The sequence below is a fragment of the Acanthisitta chloris genome, unplaced genomic scaffold, assembly GCF_000695815.1.
Source record: "Acanthisitta chloris isolate BGI_N310 unplaced genomic scaffold, ASM69581v1 scaffold846, whole genome shotgun sequence".
In the NCBI taxonomy this organism is placed as follows: Eukaryota; Metazoa; Chordata; class Aves; order Passeriformes; family Acanthisittidae; genus Acanthisitta; species Acanthisitta chloris.
The window spans coordinates 64,798-82,884 of NW_008678497.1; the positions used below are offsets into that span (position 1 = coordinate 64,798).

The 18,087-nt window shown below is 42.4% G+C and overlaps 1 protein-coding gene across 1 annotated transcript in view; it reads left to right on the forward strand.

Moving 5' to 3' along the window:
* MAGI1 (membrane associated guanylate kinase, WW and PDZ domain containing 1) overlaps nucleotides 1-18,087 on the forward strand; it is a 90,971-nt gene that overhangs the window by 14,359 nt on the left and 58,525 nt on the right. The window contains exons 3-8 of the mRNA XM_009076881.1: nucleotides 984-1,194; nucleotides 4,649-4,731; nucleotides 8,125-8,160; nucleotides 12,511-12,568; nucleotides 14,309-14,418; nucleotides 15,340-15,432. Of these exons, the coding sequence (XP_009075129.1) occupies nucleotides 984-1,194; nucleotides 4,649-4,731; nucleotides 8,125-8,160; nucleotides 12,511-12,568; nucleotides 14,309-14,418; nucleotides 15,340-15,432 (591 nt within the window). The remainder of the gene's footprint in view (nucleotides 1-983; nucleotides 1,195-4,648; nucleotides 4,732-8,124; nucleotides 8,161-12,510; nucleotides 12,569-14,308; nucleotides 14,419-15,339; nucleotides 15,433-18,087) is intronic.

Sequence of the window (18,087 nt, forward strand, 5' to 3'; positions counted from 1 at the left end):
CAGCAGAGTGTGACACAGATCCCTCTGTCTTTTGCTCAGTGTGTTGCCAGCTGCACACACTGGAGACTGGAGGTCCAGGTGATTTGGAAGTACTGCCATAAATTTTCAACACCTTCAAGAACCAAACAGAAAAGGTCCCTTTGGTAGACATAGGGTTAATTTTAGAATTTGTCACTCATGTGAAGGAGTTGGGGCACAGACCTGTTTTTTTGGGGGAGCATTTATTGTAATTAGGGATGGAGGGAATGAGCAGTGCTGTTTCGTGGATATAGCTCAAAACTGCATGGATATAGCATCAGAAATATTTCCTTAGAGGGAGAAGGGCCAGATACATCCTAAAATACTCCTGACTGAGTTTGACTGGGAGGATACAGGATGAGCCCTGGAATAAACCTCCTCAGACAGCAAAACCAGGCACTAGTGAGCAGCAACATTTGGACACATGGTGCAGTGCTGACACTAATTTTAATTTTCAATTTAAAATAGCACATTGCACTGAAGACGTTCACCATTAGCTTGTTGAGCTTTTGGCAATCTTCTGCACTTGTAAAAACCTCCCCTTTTGATCATTCTTCAAACAGGAGATTTTATTCTCCTAATCCCTGTCCCCACAAATTGGCACTGCAGGAGTGAACCTGTAAACCTGCTCAAAACCCCATTGAACTTGTCTACATCAGTGAGCCCTGGCTTCAGACAGCTTGGAGGAATTTGGTACCTCAGCAGGGCCTGATGGAGTGAACACAGGAGCTGATCACAGCTCCTGCTTGGTTTGGCGAGGGTCTGCCTGGCAGAGTGTGTGTGGGCAAAGCCAGCTCGTCCCTGCTGGCAAAAAGACTGCTGAGGCTCTGCCCTCGGTTCATCTGTTGCTCTGTTTTGTGAATTAAAAAGCAAGGAGAGGAAAACTGTTAGGGTAAACCTGGCGAAGCAAACAGGAGGAGGAATAGACTGGTTTTCACTTTTATCTGTGTTGTTTTATTCTACAGTAGAGTCTGGTGACCAAGACTACCACAACGCGCATATCATACGAGAGACAGCCCCACCGTCCGCGATTGATAGCCACACCAACGTTCCCACCACGGAACCATCTCAGAACCTCCCTCAATACCTACCTCCTTCTGCCGAGGATAACCTAGGTCCTCTGCCGGAAAACTGGGAGATGGCCTACACCGAGAACGGAGAAGTCTATTTTATAGAGTAAAGCACATTTTTGTTGTTCTAATTCCATCTCTCTCCCTCTCTTTGGGCATAAGCAAACCTCTGTGGATGCATTTGGTGTGTGTACGTGTGTGTATTAAATATTTAGCATCTACAGTTATGTTGCAGAGCTCTACGTTCTTTACTGCTTCTGAAGTGGGGTTGCATTTCCTGATTGGATTAACATCCAAATTACTCCCGAGTTCAAAGGCACTGGGAATTGCTTGTTTTATGAGGGTAGTTACAAAAGCAACAGACACTTAGAAAATACAGGCCTGTTGTTTTCAAGGGTGGAATGAAAGCTGCTAATTGAAAGGGCTGAGACTTCATTTCTGGCGCCTGCCTCTGTGCATAATGCAGTGGAGAGGGTTCCTCCACTCCTGTGCACAGACAGCAGAGCCAGGGATGGACTCTCTGTGTGTTGTCCTCTCATCACACCAAACGGGCCCAGTAAGCTTGGAACACAAGTATCTCATGTTCTGCAGTCTTTGCCGAAGAGCTGAGTGCTGTCAGCAGTTTTATGATGATATTGATTTTTTTTCATTCCATAAATAATAGTCTCTAATTATGCTTGTCTAAATTTATTGAGAAAGGAGTAACTTATAAAATAGGACCTGTTAGTGGAAAAGATTTCTTGCAGAGAGTTTAGCTAGACATTAACATTCAATTAGCCTTTGAAACTCAAGCCCTTAGCTGCCAAAGTAGAGGAGGGGGTGAGGAATTGATTCTGGATTTGATGGTCTGTTTAATGCAGTGATGGAAACTGAGATCCTCTCTCTGTGTACCAGAAGCCAGTGGACAGTTAGTACAGACAAACCTCCACTGCTAATTGCTCCTCTGGTGCTCTGGAGAGTTACACTGGATCAGGGCAGTAAGGGCAGCAGTTCCACCTCATCATCAGGAGAGGGGACTTTTTGACAGGGTCAAGGAAAAGTTCATCAGAGCAGGTTTTCCCTTGGCTGCAGAGGCAGGGGAACACATTAGAGAAGAGTACCAGAAGACCTGAGGAGCTGGAATGACTGAAAGCACCTCAGCAGCCCTTCCGCAGCTGGGAGAGGGATGCTGTAATAAAGGCCATTTTCTGGGGTGCTCTCAATTACCTGAAGAGGCTCCACCAACCCCTAGTGTAAGCCAAAGCTGAGACAGCACAACTGATGAAACTGAAATGTGTATATTGCCCCTCATTTTGTTCTCAGGGTGCCTCGTTCTTTGACATACTTTCTGTCTTTAATACGTAGAATGTGTCCTGAGTAACAGCTCATCCAGCCTGCCGCTTTCCTCCCTGGAGGAGAACAGATGATGAGCACTAAATGCTGCTGAAGCAGTTTGTTGCTCCCCTTTTTGACCCCCCCATGGGCCCCTGCTGTCCTTCCTTACAGGTGCTTCAGTCAGGAGTTCTGCTGCTGCCACTGATTTCCCCAAACCCATCCCCATGGCTGCTGTATATTCTCTGTGTCTGTGTTAGCAATGCAGGACTGTAGCACCTATGGCTGCTGTATATTCTCTGTGTGTGTTAGCAATGCAGGACTGTAGCACCTTAAATAATTGTCAGACATTGTGCAGGAGAGTCACATATATGGTGGGAAAATGTAGCCTGCATACACAACTGCCTGTCTGATGTGAAGCTCTGGTAACACCAGCTGCTCCCTCCCTGCAGTGCAGATTGACCACTTTGAGGATACATCCACACAGGGCTGATTTTGTGCATGAATGTCTTAGTGTGGATGCAGCACTGAATGACTGCAGTTCCATTAATCCTGAGGACACCCTGAGCCTGGAAACCATTTAGTTTGATTTGTATCAAATTGAGAGGGAGAGCTAATGAGCTGTGCGGCCCCAAGCTGGCTCAGATGTCTGTACCAACATCTATTGGCACTTTGGGGATCAAGTCAGGGTGCTGAAGGGAGCAGTATGGGAGCACCTGAGCTGCTTGCACAGAGCAGTGCAGGTCCAGTGGGGCCAGAGCTGTGTGTCAAATAGGTGATCCTGATGTCTTGTAGCTGAAGCAATTTGGCTCTTGAGATGTGTTTCTCTAGTGATTTAACTGTGATGTTCATTACCCGGTGTGTCCCAGTCCCTCCCTACTCTAGGTGTAGATCTGTGCATGTAACAGGTCTAACACAATCCTGTCCCTTTGAGCATATGATCTGAAAGGTGTTTAGCTAGATTTTCTGTGCCTCAGCAAACTACACTGTTGTGAGCCTTTGGTTAGCGAGACAAAATTGCAAGAAATATGCAAATATTCTGTGGCTCTCCTCCCACCGCCCTCCTTCTCAGCTAGACTACAGACTTGCTTATTTATAAGTTGGCAGACCCCCTCTGCTTTATTGCTGTTAATTTGCCTGACTTGCTGAATTTCTGCCATTCAGTTTTCTCGTTGGCGATTAATTGCTCTGAAGAATACATAAGGATTAAACACATTTGCTCATCCTGCCTTGGGAGGGCTGAGTGGTAGGATGTGTAAAACAAGGACCTTTTATTTACTCACTCAGCTCCTAGGAGCAGGGCAGTCCCCTTTTCTTGCAGTACAATACAAGATTTCTGGTCAGTTGTTAGTTCCCCAGGGATCATGGCCCTCATTACAGAGCCCTCACGAGAGTGTTGTAAGGCTAAAGCTAAGTTTGTAAACCTCTTTGAGACCTTGAAGGAGAAGTAAATAGCATTACTATGGTATTGAAACTTTAAACTGTTAAGTAGTGTTAAAGGCTAAGCTAGGTAAGTGATACCTCAGGGACTGGAGGGATGTCTTTGCAGGTTATGTCTAAGATGACACCAGGTTGTAGAAGAGGCATTATATTACCAGATTGTCTGCTTATGCAAATGAAATTATGGGAGAAAATAACTTCTAGAAAATGTATTTTAAGCCTGTTTACTATGCAGCCTCCACCGCTGGGACTGGCATCGCAAGACTGTCAGGGGACTCGTAGAAAGGAAGAGTTGAAAGTAAAGCTGTTCAACTTCCATCAAAGGCTTTGACAGAACATTTTTATTTGTGTAATTATAAAGTTTTCACTGGAAATTGGTTTTGACTAATGCTTGGGTCAACTCTAGACATGCCGAAGGTCTTTTGTAGCAAAAAAAGATCACTACGTAGTTTAGGGAGAAAGGGAAATGTCTGTCTTTGGCTCAGAGACAGCCCCTAGAATTAAAAAACAAGCCACCAAAGACAAAAGTCTGAAAATTAATATTATAATATTGCAGCTTTCACATGCCTCCTTCCAGTCAGGAATGCTGATTTGTATATTTTCACTTTTTACCTCTGTGTGTTTTCAGTGCCAAAGTTCTTGTGATTTGGTAGACTAGTTTGCAAAACATCAAATTGTAGTGCTGTTTCTTTGAAAGAAAAGCATGCCTTCAGGTCTGTTGAATAATAAATTGGATATATACGTTTATGTTACGGATACTTCAGCTCTGCTTTATTAACAAAGGTCATATTTCCATTTTTGGTTTCCAGCCATAACACAAAAACAACATCTTGGCTAGATCCACGGTGCCTGAACAAACAGCAGAAGCCTCTAGAAGAATGTGAAGATGATGGTAAGAGACTAAAAATAGGGAAATAATAATATGTTTGGTCTATTTCTAGGTGACTTTCTTCCTTTCCCTTCTCCCCTTCCGATAACCTGTGTAAGGTTTATTAGTAAGTGAATAGAGACAAGATCCGTTATGATGTAAAATGGCTGTGGATGTAAAATAGCCATTGAGATGGCAGATCATTTAATAGAAATCACGGAGGTGCTACAGGTAAGAGGCCTCTGTTTTTTGAGAAGGCCTTTGAGAAGTCACTGATGCTGAAGAAGACTCAAACATGTTAGCTCCTTGGATCGCTGTGTAGGAGGAGAGTGACTGAGCCTCTGTGTGCTCTGTTGTGTTAAGCTTCAACCACCTGCTTTACATGGATTGAAAGAGTTATGTTGTTATTGCCTTGTTCGAGCAGAAATAACTCAATTGCTTCACTTGTACTGTTACATTCTGACGGTCTGCTTAGTGTTCTGATTGCTGAAAACAAATCCAATTTGAAAGTGTAGATTTTTGCCACTGAAAATTTACACTGATATGATTTTGTATTCCTTGAGATGTTGGAAATGCAAGCCACTGTCCAATTTAGAGCAGCCAAATGCAGGACTGTTAAAGGAGGTTCTACCCTACATCCAAGATGCTGGAAGATAAAAGAGAGTTATGAAAATAACTTAAATGTGTGGGAAAACCTGTATGGAAATTTTGGTCTACTGACCAGGAAAGGTGATGGTATTTGAATGCATAATTTTGGCTAACACAATCCTATCATGGCAGACGTGTCTTAAAAATGGAAGAGTTTACTTTGTCAGTGTTGGTGCTATGTCATGAAATTAGTTTTCATAATATGATAAAAGAGAGTTATGAAAATAACTTAAATGTGTGGGAAAACCTGTATGGAAATTTTGGTCTACTGACCAGGAAAGGTGATGGTATTTGAATGCATAATTTTGGCTAACACAATCCTATCATGGCAGACGTGTCTTAAAAATGGAAGAGTTTACTTTGTCAGTGTTGGTGCTATGTCATGAAATTAGTTTTCATAATATGATTAATCTGCTACTGATGTCAGTCAGCCCAATAAGATTTATAATTTTATTTCAGAAAATAATCAACTCAATCCCTTTTCACTGGTAGGTTCAACTCTGGCCTCCAGAAGTGCTGTTACTATTTTTGCACATGCAGTTTTCCAACCTCTGCTTCCTTTCACGTGTGCTATTTTGCAGGATGGGAGAATTTGCCTGTGTGGCCTTGCCTGCTGTGATGAAGGAGGTCACCAACTTCCTAGTGCACAGTGCAGTGTTCCCCAAACCACAGGAATGTGCAAAGCCCAGGCAAAAATTGAGCTGCCACCTGTTTCAGGCCCTTGGCAACTGGAATCATTTGTCAAGGAATGAGCAGAGGGAGATGGGTTAGGGAAGGCCTTGCTCTGCCTCTAGAAATGGGTATGTCAGAAGATAACCAGAACTAGAACAAAATTAAATACGTCTTATGCAAGCAAAGCTCCTTCCTCCTTGCATTTAAGCATTGCTGGCGATGTAAAGAGGAGGTTGCCAAGTCTCAGGATAAGTTCCTCTTTCAGAGGGAAGTTTTCCCTGAGGGACAATTTCTGTTCTGGCTTTCTCTTACCAGTGAGACTCACACTAGGTCCATGGCCCTGGTGATGCCACCAAGCAGCACATGCCACTGTGGGTCAATGTGTTCCATGCTGTGCTCTGAGCCAGGGCAAGGAGCATGAGGCTACAACAGGTGGCTGAGCTCCTCTGTTCAACAGTTCTAAGTCTCCTCGCAGAAGGGAAAGTCTTTCTCTTGTCCTCTCGATGCTTATAAAACAAACATTGAATAATTTCTTTTACTGGGATTGGAAACATACAGCTGGTATTTTTGTCTTTAATTGAGTTCTTAATTTTGTGGAGTAGTGGCATTTTTGTTTATCAACTCCCTAAAATCAGCTAATTTCATCTCCCCCCACACCCTTTCACTTCATTCACCAAGTTACTCATTAGTGGATATTTTTAATGTTCCATGGTTTAACTAGTTGCTTCATGGTTACAGCAGTGCTCTGTACTGTTTTGCTTGGCTGCTCTGATCTTGCTTAGCACATAAGAACAATTGTATTTCAAAAAACAAAAAGGAAAGGAGGTTAGTTTTGCTGCATCATAGACACTGGACAGTTTTTGGGAAGGGTCACTGTTGTGTGTCATTCCCCTGAAGTCAGTGAGAGGAGGATTCTGTTGTGTTTGGTGTATGTGTGTGTGAGTTGTCAGGCTGATCCCATCCTGTTTGTGGTTTTTCTAAATGTTAGATGTCGTTTCAGATTTGTTTGGGTGCAGTTGCCTTTGTGTTTTTGCTTCATCAGGATATGTGTCCCTAAAGGAGGGTTTGGTTGTTTCCAGTTCTTTAGGCTATCAAAGGAAATTGCAATTTGATTTTCACACTAATGGTCCCAAACAACTCTTTTGGTAGAATGTTTTGCAAACAGGTTGTGGAAGTGGTTTTTTGGGTGTCGAGATTTTTCCAAATCTATATTGTGACTCTACATTTTCTGGTTGTTTCTGTCATTCATTTATGTGGCTTAAAAATTGCTCTACTAGGTCCAAGATTGTTTTTATCATCTTTGTTCTGGTTTTGTCACCATCTTTCATTTTCAGACTGCATTATTATTATTTATAGGCTAAGCAATACTTTAATCATCTGTGTCACTGTTAACTTATGAATATGGAGCAGATAATGATAAATGGAGCAACAGTGAATATTGATGGCTTTGTGTCTTTGAAAAATTATGTGATCTTTGTCCCAGGTGCCCTGCTAATAAAACTGGTGCATTCCTGTATATGTCTCACCAGTGCATCTGGACTTTGGTGTGGGTCTGGGCCCCCAGTTAAACAAGGTGCTTCACTTCATGCCTGTCTTAAGTCATCTGAGTAGGACAGTGAAGTCAGTTGGACCTTGTGTACACATAAATTTAGGTACTTTCTTGAAAACCTTGCTACGTTAGTCCTTATTTGGGTGCAAGGTTTTCCTCTCAGATTTCTTAATTAGTATTCAGGTCTGGCCTTCTGATAGATCCATGTGTCTACAGGATGGATTGAGAAGGTTGGACTGTACAGATCTGAGAAGCCTCACTAGAGTGAGAACAACACAAATGCATTACTTTGCCATATCAAACCATGGCAGGGAAGTAGTCCATTGATACAGATGTTCTCAGAATGCAAGAACCAGTTCTTTCATTATCTGCATCAGATCCATCAATATTCTGATCACTAAAGGGTGATAAATGGAAAGCTTGGGCTCAGTCTGTAGAAAATCAGTGCTGGTTCTGCTGTTTGCTTAGGGAATTTCTTGCTTGGTGCTGGTATCTGAAATTTTCTTTTAATTTTTTCTGTCTCATTTACTGCTCTTCCCTTGGAGAAGAAGGGGTACACACGGAGGAACTGGACAGTGAACTAGGTAAATCATCCATCTCTCGTTTTGATGTTTGACTTCAACTGCACTGTTTTAAGCCTTTATTAACTTACTTTCTCCTTTGTATCATTTTGCATATTTTAGTTGGTTTTTTTTTTATTTCAACAAGCATAATTTATCAGCAAAAGTTCCCTAGCACACAGAGCATTAATCTTCCTCTAGTCTCAGATCTACAGGGGTGTTTGTTACTGATGCAGAGTTTGAAGAAAGCTGGAGGGCCTTAGTCTTGCCAAGTTGGTTGGCTTCCTCCTGGACCCTGCAGAAGTCAAGGGCTTTTCCTTTGGCATCACTGGCTCCAGGAAAAAGCTTATAGATGCCAAAGCTGAAATCAAGTAGCTAATGATGCTTTTTCACTGGGGCCAAAGGCATTTCCCAGACAAGAGAAGCAAAGTGTGGTTTAGAAAGTTTCAGTATTACATCAGCTGCTTTTGCTGAGCTTGTGAATGAAACAGCTGAAAATTTTGCCTCAGTCGGTGATTTTATAAACAGATGATTTTCAATGATGTGGTACACTTTTATTTGCTGCATCTTTTTGTGAAGGATGCTGTCTTGATATCTAATCTCAACGGTGCTCATTGTGTTTGTACTGATGGTAGAGGTGGTTGTTATTTCTGCTCAGCTATGCTCTAGTGCACTCGGAAAGCTGAAAGGATAAGAGGTTGCATAGTATTTTATTTCCACTAGGACTATTATTGCTTTTAAAAAGGACTGTACTTACAGTTCATAGTTCTGCGTACTGGAGGAATTGTATTACCAGAGAATTAACCTCTGGTTTCTGTAATGACTTGCAAGTAAGTGTATTCTGCTCCCTGCTTCTGTGTGATTGATATGGCACCAGCAGCCAGCAGCTACCAAGTGGACTTTTAACATTGTTCCAGCCATGGTTTTTCTGAGCAATATGTCTGAAATAATGTTGTAGGCCTAATTACTTGCAGAGCAAGAATTTGACAATTTAAAGAAGAATGCAGACTCTTTAGTGGTATGTGGGCATTATGTGCAGCTCATACAAATAACCAGCAGCAGGTGGATGCACACCAACAGCCTGCAAAGAGTTCTCATGAAGGTCTTCACAAATGGTGGCTTAACATGAGAAGTTTAAAAAAGCAAATTTAGAGTCAATAATGAAATATAAATGACCCTTCCTTTTAGTCTGCTCTCAAGATCTAGTTCAAGAGAAGAACTGAAAAAAATAGATGTGGGAAAACTCTCTAATTGATAAGTCTGACTCCAGTTGTGCAGGTATTTACATGCACAAGTGTTTTGCTGGAACATCACGAGATGTTCCCTTTGTTTTACTGCAGATAAGCTTTATTGAGCTCACAGCCCATCAATATACTGCTGAGATTTGAAAATGTTGGAGTGTAAAGAAAGACATTTTCAAATGATTCAATTGGTTACAGCAATGTTAGGGAGGGAGCACAAATACTTATGGTTAGTATAAACTGGTTGGTGACAGATATTTAGCTCTTTAACCTCTCAACAGTGTCAGTTCTAAATTTGAGAAAATGAAAACTTGGGACATTTGCACAACTTCTTGTTTTCCAAAGAGGAGTGTTGAATATGGAATTATAGGTCTCCTCATTTCAACAAGAGGTTGTACAAACAGACACAAAAATTTAACCTTTAAAGCAGAATTTGGCATACACTTGGACAAAGCCTCCTGGCCTCACAGGGAGCAGTAAGAACTGAGTGTGCTGAGGTCACCTCCAGCTCCCTTATAGTGATGCATAGGTGCAACTAAAATACCTGGTGACTGGAGAAGTAATTTTTTTAGCATTCCATCCACCCCCTCTGCATGTAGGGCAGGACACTAAACAAGAGCATCTCAGTAGGAATCCATGTATTTACCCCAAGTTTAAAGGTGACATTTATCCATTGAATTTACCTGCTGACAAATGCTCTGAGACTGCAGGGTGCTGCAAGGATGTACCAAAATAAAAACCATATGGCTCACTCAGGCTCCTAATGATGCAAAATGTTTTTGGAAATCTTGCATTTGTGATAAAATCTAATGCTCTGGGTCATCTTCTGTTTGGCAGGAGAGATAGAGAAGGGAGATGAATAATTTAGAGCAGCTAAGAAGGTAGACTGCAGCATGGCTATGGATAATATTGCCTTTTGCTTTAGAGAACTGGTAGAAATCAGAAAGTGCATCTATGTAATCAACAAGAGATGTGTTAAAAGCTGCAGTTTTGTATATCGTTACATCTGAAAACACAGAGATGTGTTCCTTACATGGAAAACTGCAGAGATAGTAAACTGGAAGGTTTTGGCAATAATGCCATTTTTGGGGTTAGGAAAGTGCTGAGTTTCTGATCTCCTGTGAAAATGCTTTAAAAGAGCAGAAAAAATAAAATGTAAAAATCTTTTGTGAACATAAGTGCAAAAAAAATTTGCTTAAACTCTAAAAATGAAAAGCACTTAATAGTCTGAAATAGGCAAAAGATAATTTATCAGGAAAACTGGTGGAAAACTCATTTGAAGGCATTGGTGCATTACTTCCCTCTTCCCACATTGACCTTTTTATTTTTCTTCTACCCCAGCTTGGTCTCTTTACCATTCTACTTTCACCATAGTGCAACAAACTCAATAGCTGCCACGACTTGTGATTTTCCCAATTGCATACTAGGTGTTAATTTAACTGCAGTGAAATTCTAGAAGCCAGTCCCACAGTGTTTTCACCTTATGGGACTCCTCTGCAAACCTGAGAGTTCCCTTTGCGAAAAGACTTTCAAGGTTGGCCTCTAGCTTTCTGCCTTTTTCTCACACACACTTGCAGGGTGTAAAGGAGTATCTGTTTCTGAAGCATTCAATGTACTGATTCAATAACAGAGTCTTTTCATGCCCAAAAGTTAGCACTGGCTTGCATTTAATGGCTTATGTCTCAAGGAATCCAAAGATGCTAAACCCAATAAGGATAAAATAATGATAAGAATGGAAAACCTACCTTTTATCTGCAGATAAGGGACATGTGGAGCAAAACCCATGAAAATCAATTTCATCTGATCTCCAGCCAATTCTGAACACAAACATAAACTTTGAGTAATTAGTCCATGTGTGTTTGTATAGATTCTCTTCCTCTCCAGTCTGGAGATATTTCTATCCTTATGGCAACATTATTCTAATTAATGGGCCATTGTTGATTGTATTGGCTCAGCAATTGATGCCATTAATGAAAATAAATCTTCGCGTTTGATAATAAACAAACATAGATTTCTATCAGTCTTGACAATTTCATGATAAATTTTGATGAATTATTTTGCTTGGGGTATTTCAACTTGTGTTATTAGACAACATTGCTTTTTTCTAAACTTCTATGGATGTGCAGTCCGTGGGACCACACGTGCACAGTCCACAGTGTGGTGGAGCCTTTTTCTGAGTTGTTTCACAGTATTGCACAAACACAGCACTCTGTTTTGTTAATGGGATGATTATTTCATTACCCACAGCCAATGGGAATATTGTGTTTAAATGAGTGGCACAAGGATCAGGCCCTTAAGTGATATATACAGCTTTAATAACCCTCTTGGATGCTGAAGTGATTTTATTACGTGCACTAATTATACTTAAAATACTATGTACAGTCTAGAAAATCAACAGGAACAAAAGTGGATACGTTTCCAAACGTTAATTCCATCTTCAGAAGTGGTTTTTGTTAATTATGCTAATTTGAAAAAGGAAATCTCTGTTACATGTGATTATGGCAATATGTGTTCTTACATTAAGTGCTGTGCAGTGAAATACATCCATGTACGTCCACGTTGACTTCACTTTGTCCTGTTTCAAGGTGTTCCTTGTGTTGGGTTTACAGCTGAGCAATGCAGTGCAAATCCCAAAGAAAGGAGTCAAAAATAAAATGTTTTCAGCAGGGGTGAGCATAAATGGCTCAGCCCTGATAGAGGAGATGAAAGTGGTGTCTCTGTCAGTGAGCTGCCTCACCCACCTTCATAGGCTGGTATTAAAATGCTTGTTGCCTGCATCAACTTCCACTGCAGTGCTCCATCCAGGGCCACTGCCCATGGTGGTGAAACCAGGAGGGTACTTAAGGCACTCCCAAAAAGGAAATTTATTGAGCATTTGCTCAGTTAATGCAACAAGCAAATCTAAAATTGACTGGCATGGGCATCTTCACATTGATGTGCTAATCTAGCCCTGGGAGCACTGACTGGGATGTTGGTGCCCTGCTGGGCCAGCCTTTCAAAGGAGGCTGTGATCATTCTGAAGAGTATCCAAAGTGAAGTCTGAGCTACTGATGAGTTTTGAAAGCTGAGCAGGAGCAGATACCAGTCAGAAAATATGCACTGGAGGCTTCAGTAATGCTTTTTCTATTTCCAGAGTTGCCTGCTGGTTGGGAGAAAATTGAGGATCCCGTATATGGTGTCTACTATGTAGAGTAAGTGCTGCTCCCTCGTTCTGGTGTGGTGTTGGGTGGAAGAAGACTTTCCTCGCAGTGGGGTCTGTGCTTTGCTGGTAGCATCTCATATTGAGGAGGAGACCTGGCCCCTTAAAAGCTGGGGGATGCTATAGGGGCTAGGAGAGGGCAGCCCTGCCCGGCCATTCCCCACCCACCCTGGGGTGGGATTGGGCTCGGTGGAGACGGGAGCACCCTGGGAAAGGGTTGAGCTCAAGGAAGACAGAGGCACTCTGGGGTTGGGGTGTGCAGGAGCCCCAGCACCTCACAAAATGCTTCTATCCAGAGAACATTAACAAGTGTGCAATGAACTGACCTCAATCCCCTTCATATAGTGCCATGGTCAAAATGTGAGTGTGCAAAGCAGACTAACAATTCAGTCGTGTCAGAAAACACTCACAAGGAGGAATGGAGAAGCTGCTGTGGCCAAACAGCCATGGCAGAGGTTCTTCATCAGGATGTGTTGTTGTGAATAGAGTTACAGGTTTAATGGGACTCTCTCTGGAATTAGAACAGCTTCTCCTTTATCTAGATGTCAGATTGCTCCTTTGGGACACCAGAGATCTGAGTTTTGTTTCATCACTGACCCCATAAAATGAATTTTTAATTATGTGTGTACTCCTGTCTAGTAGGATGGCTTATGATAGCCCTCAGAGTAGACATGGAATACAATTTCTGTCTGCTTTGGCTCATTTCTGACCCTACCATATGTGCCTAGGGAAATAGGGTTAGCAAACTGTGTAATTAAGGCTTGACATTTATTTACCAAAGACATGGAGAATATTTTTCGGCTATTAAATGCCATGCCAAGAGGTCTTTTCAGCATTTTTTTCCTGTCACTTTCTATATACATGCCTGTTAGTTTTGTGGCACTCCTTAGAGATTGAATTGTATAGAAAAGTAACAGTAATAAGACGTAATTTTATTTTACTTGCCATCTCTAAGCTAGCAAGATGGTTATAATGTGAGCATTTGTCTCTGTCCCTTCAATTCAGGCACTCTGTTATTGCATAGTAGTTTTTATTGAGAGACAATTGTGTCATGAAGAAGTTTATATCATTTTTAAAGTAGTTATCATTTTTTCTTAACTTTCTGAAGATAGCTTGTAATAAGAAATGTTTTGCAGAACTCATTAATTGTTTTTATTTGGTAAGTTAAATATTTTTCCAGTGATTTAATATTGATCTTCAGCAGAAAAATATTCTGAATGTAACTCTCTGGAGTGCTTCTATCACAATTACTTGAGAAGGTAGTTGGTTGTTCATGTGGAATTTTTTATTTGGTTTGGTTTTTTGTTTGGTTTTGATTTTTTTAATAAAGACACGTGGGATAAAAGACGATAAAACAGTAAGTTCTTAGTGGTAAACTTTGCTTTGCATACAAAGATGGGCTTTAAGCTAATAAAATTTTCTAAGGTCTATCTGCTCCTCTGCTGCAATCAGCTAGAACACCTCTCCTGCTTTAATCTCATTTTTCATAGATAGATTGCTATCTTAATGTATTTGAAGGAATTAGCCATTCCTACTCAAGGCATCAATACTGGAATACGCTTGTTTTCCTAAATACTCTTCTTGGCACGACTGGATGAGCTTTGCTCCACGCCCACTGCTGTTGGGTTTGTTTGGTGTTTTACTCCTTTCCTCAGAGGAGTTTCATGCCTGGCCCTCATTCCTGTTGGTCATATAAAGGGTTTCCTAATTCATTGCTCTCTTTCATCTCCAGCCACATCAACCGGAAGACACAGTATGAAAACCCAGTTCTTGAAGCAAAGAGGAAGAAACAACTTGAGCAACAGCAACAGCCTCCAGAAGGTTGGCACCCCTGTGGGCATGGTGGTTGGGGTGTTCATGAGGGAATGTGCCCTCCCTCACCTTGGCAGCACCCTGCCAACATGTTTGTCCTCCCCTCTGTGGACTTGGTGTTTAAAGGCAAAGTGATGTGCATAGGAAAAGTGTTTGCCCTTCATGTAAGATTTGGCAAAGGAGAAAATCTAAACCATATTATAATCACTTAAACATAGGAGCTTTCACACCTGTTAAAGAGGAGAGATTTTTTTTTTATTTATATGTCCTTTATTTCTGGAAAGCTTCTAGGCTTCCCAGAAACAATTTAAACATGTTTTCATCTTTAATCTGGTCCATCAAGTTACTCACTGTAGCTGGTGTTATTCCAGTCTTCATTGGGACTCTCAGGCTGCCATAGGGAATGAGGACTAGGCATTTACATGCACTAGAGACACCCTTCTGCATGAGAAACTTCTTAACCCAAGACCTTGGGATGTTGTCAGCCTCTAACAGCTGAAGTAGTTTCATTATTTTAAAACACTTCTTTTTTTGTTTTCCTTCTTTTCCTCCCTCTTTTTTTCTTTCTTAATTTTGTAATTTTTTTTCCTTCAAATGCAGCCCAACTGCAGTGAGGGGCCTGTGGTATTTGGGTTTGTTCTTCTGCTTAGATGCCATGAGTTCCATGGGGAATAGATTTCATTTAAAGGTCAAGACCACTTAGATGCAAATCAAGTCCTGAGTTTGAGTGGGAGATAGGATGTCCTACCAGATGAATCAGTTGACCTGGACACAGAGGTCCTCCAGAACTGTTTTTCAGACATCCCATTCATTTTATTCCCTCTGTCCATGATTCCCTTGCCATGCTTCTCATGTTTCCTCTGCTTGAACCCACACTCCCAGTGTATGTATGTGCAGCAGCTCTTAGAGCTGTTGTGAAACAAGTAACATTTCCCTCTCTGCCCTCTCTAGAATGGACAGAGGAGTGTCCATCTCTCCCACCACCCGCTGCTCCAAACCATGTTTCAAACAACCAAGAGGCAGTTCGGGAAGCACCAGTGCAAGGTAACAACCTTGTTAAGCCAGTTGTAAAAGAGCAACAAAGTTTTTTTCCTGAGAATGAAAATTCCCTCAGCCACCTGCAAAGGGAGTATTTCCATGACTAGTGTCACACACCAGGGCATGTGCTGCTTAGTTGAATTCCCACAGATTTTGAGACTAGTTGTTTCAAGACCACATTTGTTGGTGAATACAAGAGACAAAAGACCACATGCATCAAAAAGGATTGTGGCTATTCTCTGTGTAGTGTTCCAGGTGTTTATGGTGAAAACAGGAGTGGCATTTACCAGCAACTGCAGTGGATGCAGGTGCAAGTAGAAGATCCTTTTCTAGAGAGCTGTATGGATACTCAAGGATTAGGCTTTTACACCTTTTAAATTCTACTGAGTTTAGAATGGGGCTCTTATAATAAGATCTAGTGCAGGGGTTTCTTCCTGTTCTCATAGGTCAACATTCCCTCCCAGAAGGCAGTCTAAAATCTCATCATATTGCACTGTGATTAAGACACAGATATGCATTAACATGGTCATGTTTTAATTTGAGAGCTGAAGCTGATGTCACTCCATGTGTACATTTGTGGGTAGGCAGAGTTTCAAGTTAAACTAGTTTAAGATCCCTGTAAACTGGTCAGTGTGTTCAGGAGCTGTGATATGCAGAAGTTGTTGGCACAGTTTGGCAGGACCTTTGATTTGGAGAGCTTGGGTGTCTTGGTTGCACTTATGACATTGGAGCTTCCAGCTTCTGGCATTGACATGGATGAGTCTGGATTTTCCTTTTTGTGTGCTTTGAATCCAAATGAAAATTTGGGAAGGTAGGAGATGGGGGGAACATCAGTAGAGAGAGATCCTCTGCCATTTGGAGAGTTTTGCAGACCTACCAGACCATGCCAAATCTTTCTGTAGTAACTGAGGTCGAAGAGTCACAAGCACCTTGGCTGTTTCTTAGGGCCAAATTACACCATGTTTCTGAAAAAATCTGAATCAAACCTCCTCTGGGAAGCTCTGCATGAGGAGGGAATAATCATAAGTTCAAAGACTGTGGGCCTACTTTGAAATTGTACTTGTGGACAAGTACTTTTGGCTGGTACAGACTTATTAGTGTCAGTGGTCTGTGTAGCCAATTGCTCACAGATCAGTTGCTTGTCTTAAGCAGCAAACCAGATAGGACATGAATCATTCCTGAATTTCAGCATGAGCTGAAACATTGCCAGGTCAGGTTGCCAGCAAGGGCAGGGAGTTCCACGTGTACCAGTTACAGTAAAGTGCTCTCTGCTTACAAGTGGTTGTAAGTAGGTTTCTCTCTGACTACATCTAAACTGCATAGCAAGTGAATGCTGGTCGGCAGCAGCCAGAGGCTGGGGAGGGTGAGAGGGCTAAAATGCATCTTCCTGGCAGAGTTGGGAGCAGCTGGGAGCTGGGAAAGACTCCCATGCTCAGCAGGTCAGCTGTGGTCTCTGAAGGTGAGCCTGGCAGCAGTGGTGCTGTCCCAGGCAACCTTTCCTGCCATGAAGAGCCAGAGAATGCTCTCTGCAGCAGGTGGCAGCAGATCAGCCCTTCCAAAGCAGACATGAGGAATTTAACAGTATCCAAACCCCCAGCACATTCCTAAGGGATATTAGAGTAATCCAGACTTGCAGGATGGAAGGACATGGAAGGTCTGAGGAAAACCAGACAGCTGGGTTTAGGTATGTCATCAGAGTGCCCCAAAAATGCTGCTCTTCCTCAGGGAGACATCTGTGATTGCCACCTCTGCGTTTTGCACTGTCAGGCTGAAGCAAGGGCTGCCCAAGCATCTGCACATGGCAATGCAGAGGACCCATCACACAGGGAGTGATGTTAGGAGTCTCACCCAGCTCTCCAGCCACTCCCAACTGCCAGTCACTGGAATTGTGCAGCAGCATTACAGGAGAGTGTTAACCTGTCTCAGCACCACTCCTGGTACCTACTCCTCTCTTTCATTCCTTCCTCTTCCTTTCTCAATGCTGCTTCCTCTTCTCCTGCTCCCCATTTGTAGCAGCTGTTTCCAACTTCCCTGTCACCCAGCCCTATGCTCAGAGGTTTCCATCTCTCCCACTGATGGCACTGCTGGCAGGGATGTGAGCACAAGGATCCCTCCCTGTGCCCCTGGTAACACTCTCCCAGCCTGGGTTTTATAGATCTACTCATTTAAAATGTGATCCTCTCCTGAACGCTGTAGGTGGGAAATAGCTTGTGGTGCTGCTGTCCTGTTCCTGCAGGGCAAGCTCAGCCTCTATCTGTAGGCAGACACCTGCAAGCTGTGCTTGTTCTGCTTGTCTTTTGAACCAGAAATGAGCCCAGGACCAAGCCCCACTGCACACTGCCTCTCAGCTCTGTTTGTTGCCTGAGACGTTGGGTTGCACTTTGATAGTCAGGGCTTTTTTTTGCAGCTTGGGGTCTAGCAGAGCATCTGCCCACGATGTGCAGGGATTACTGTGTTCCTCTGCTACCCTTCAAAGGCAGAAGACTGCAAGTCTTCCCTCTGCCCCCTCATGAATAATCTTCAAATATGCATTTTTTCCCCCCAGTCAAAGGCTTATGAGTCTCAAATCCCCTCGCTCTCCCTCGAGGTCTCCTTTCTGAACAGAGGCCCACGGCAATGCTGCTGAGGTGTTTGAAAGTGTGCCAGCTCTCCTGGCTGTGA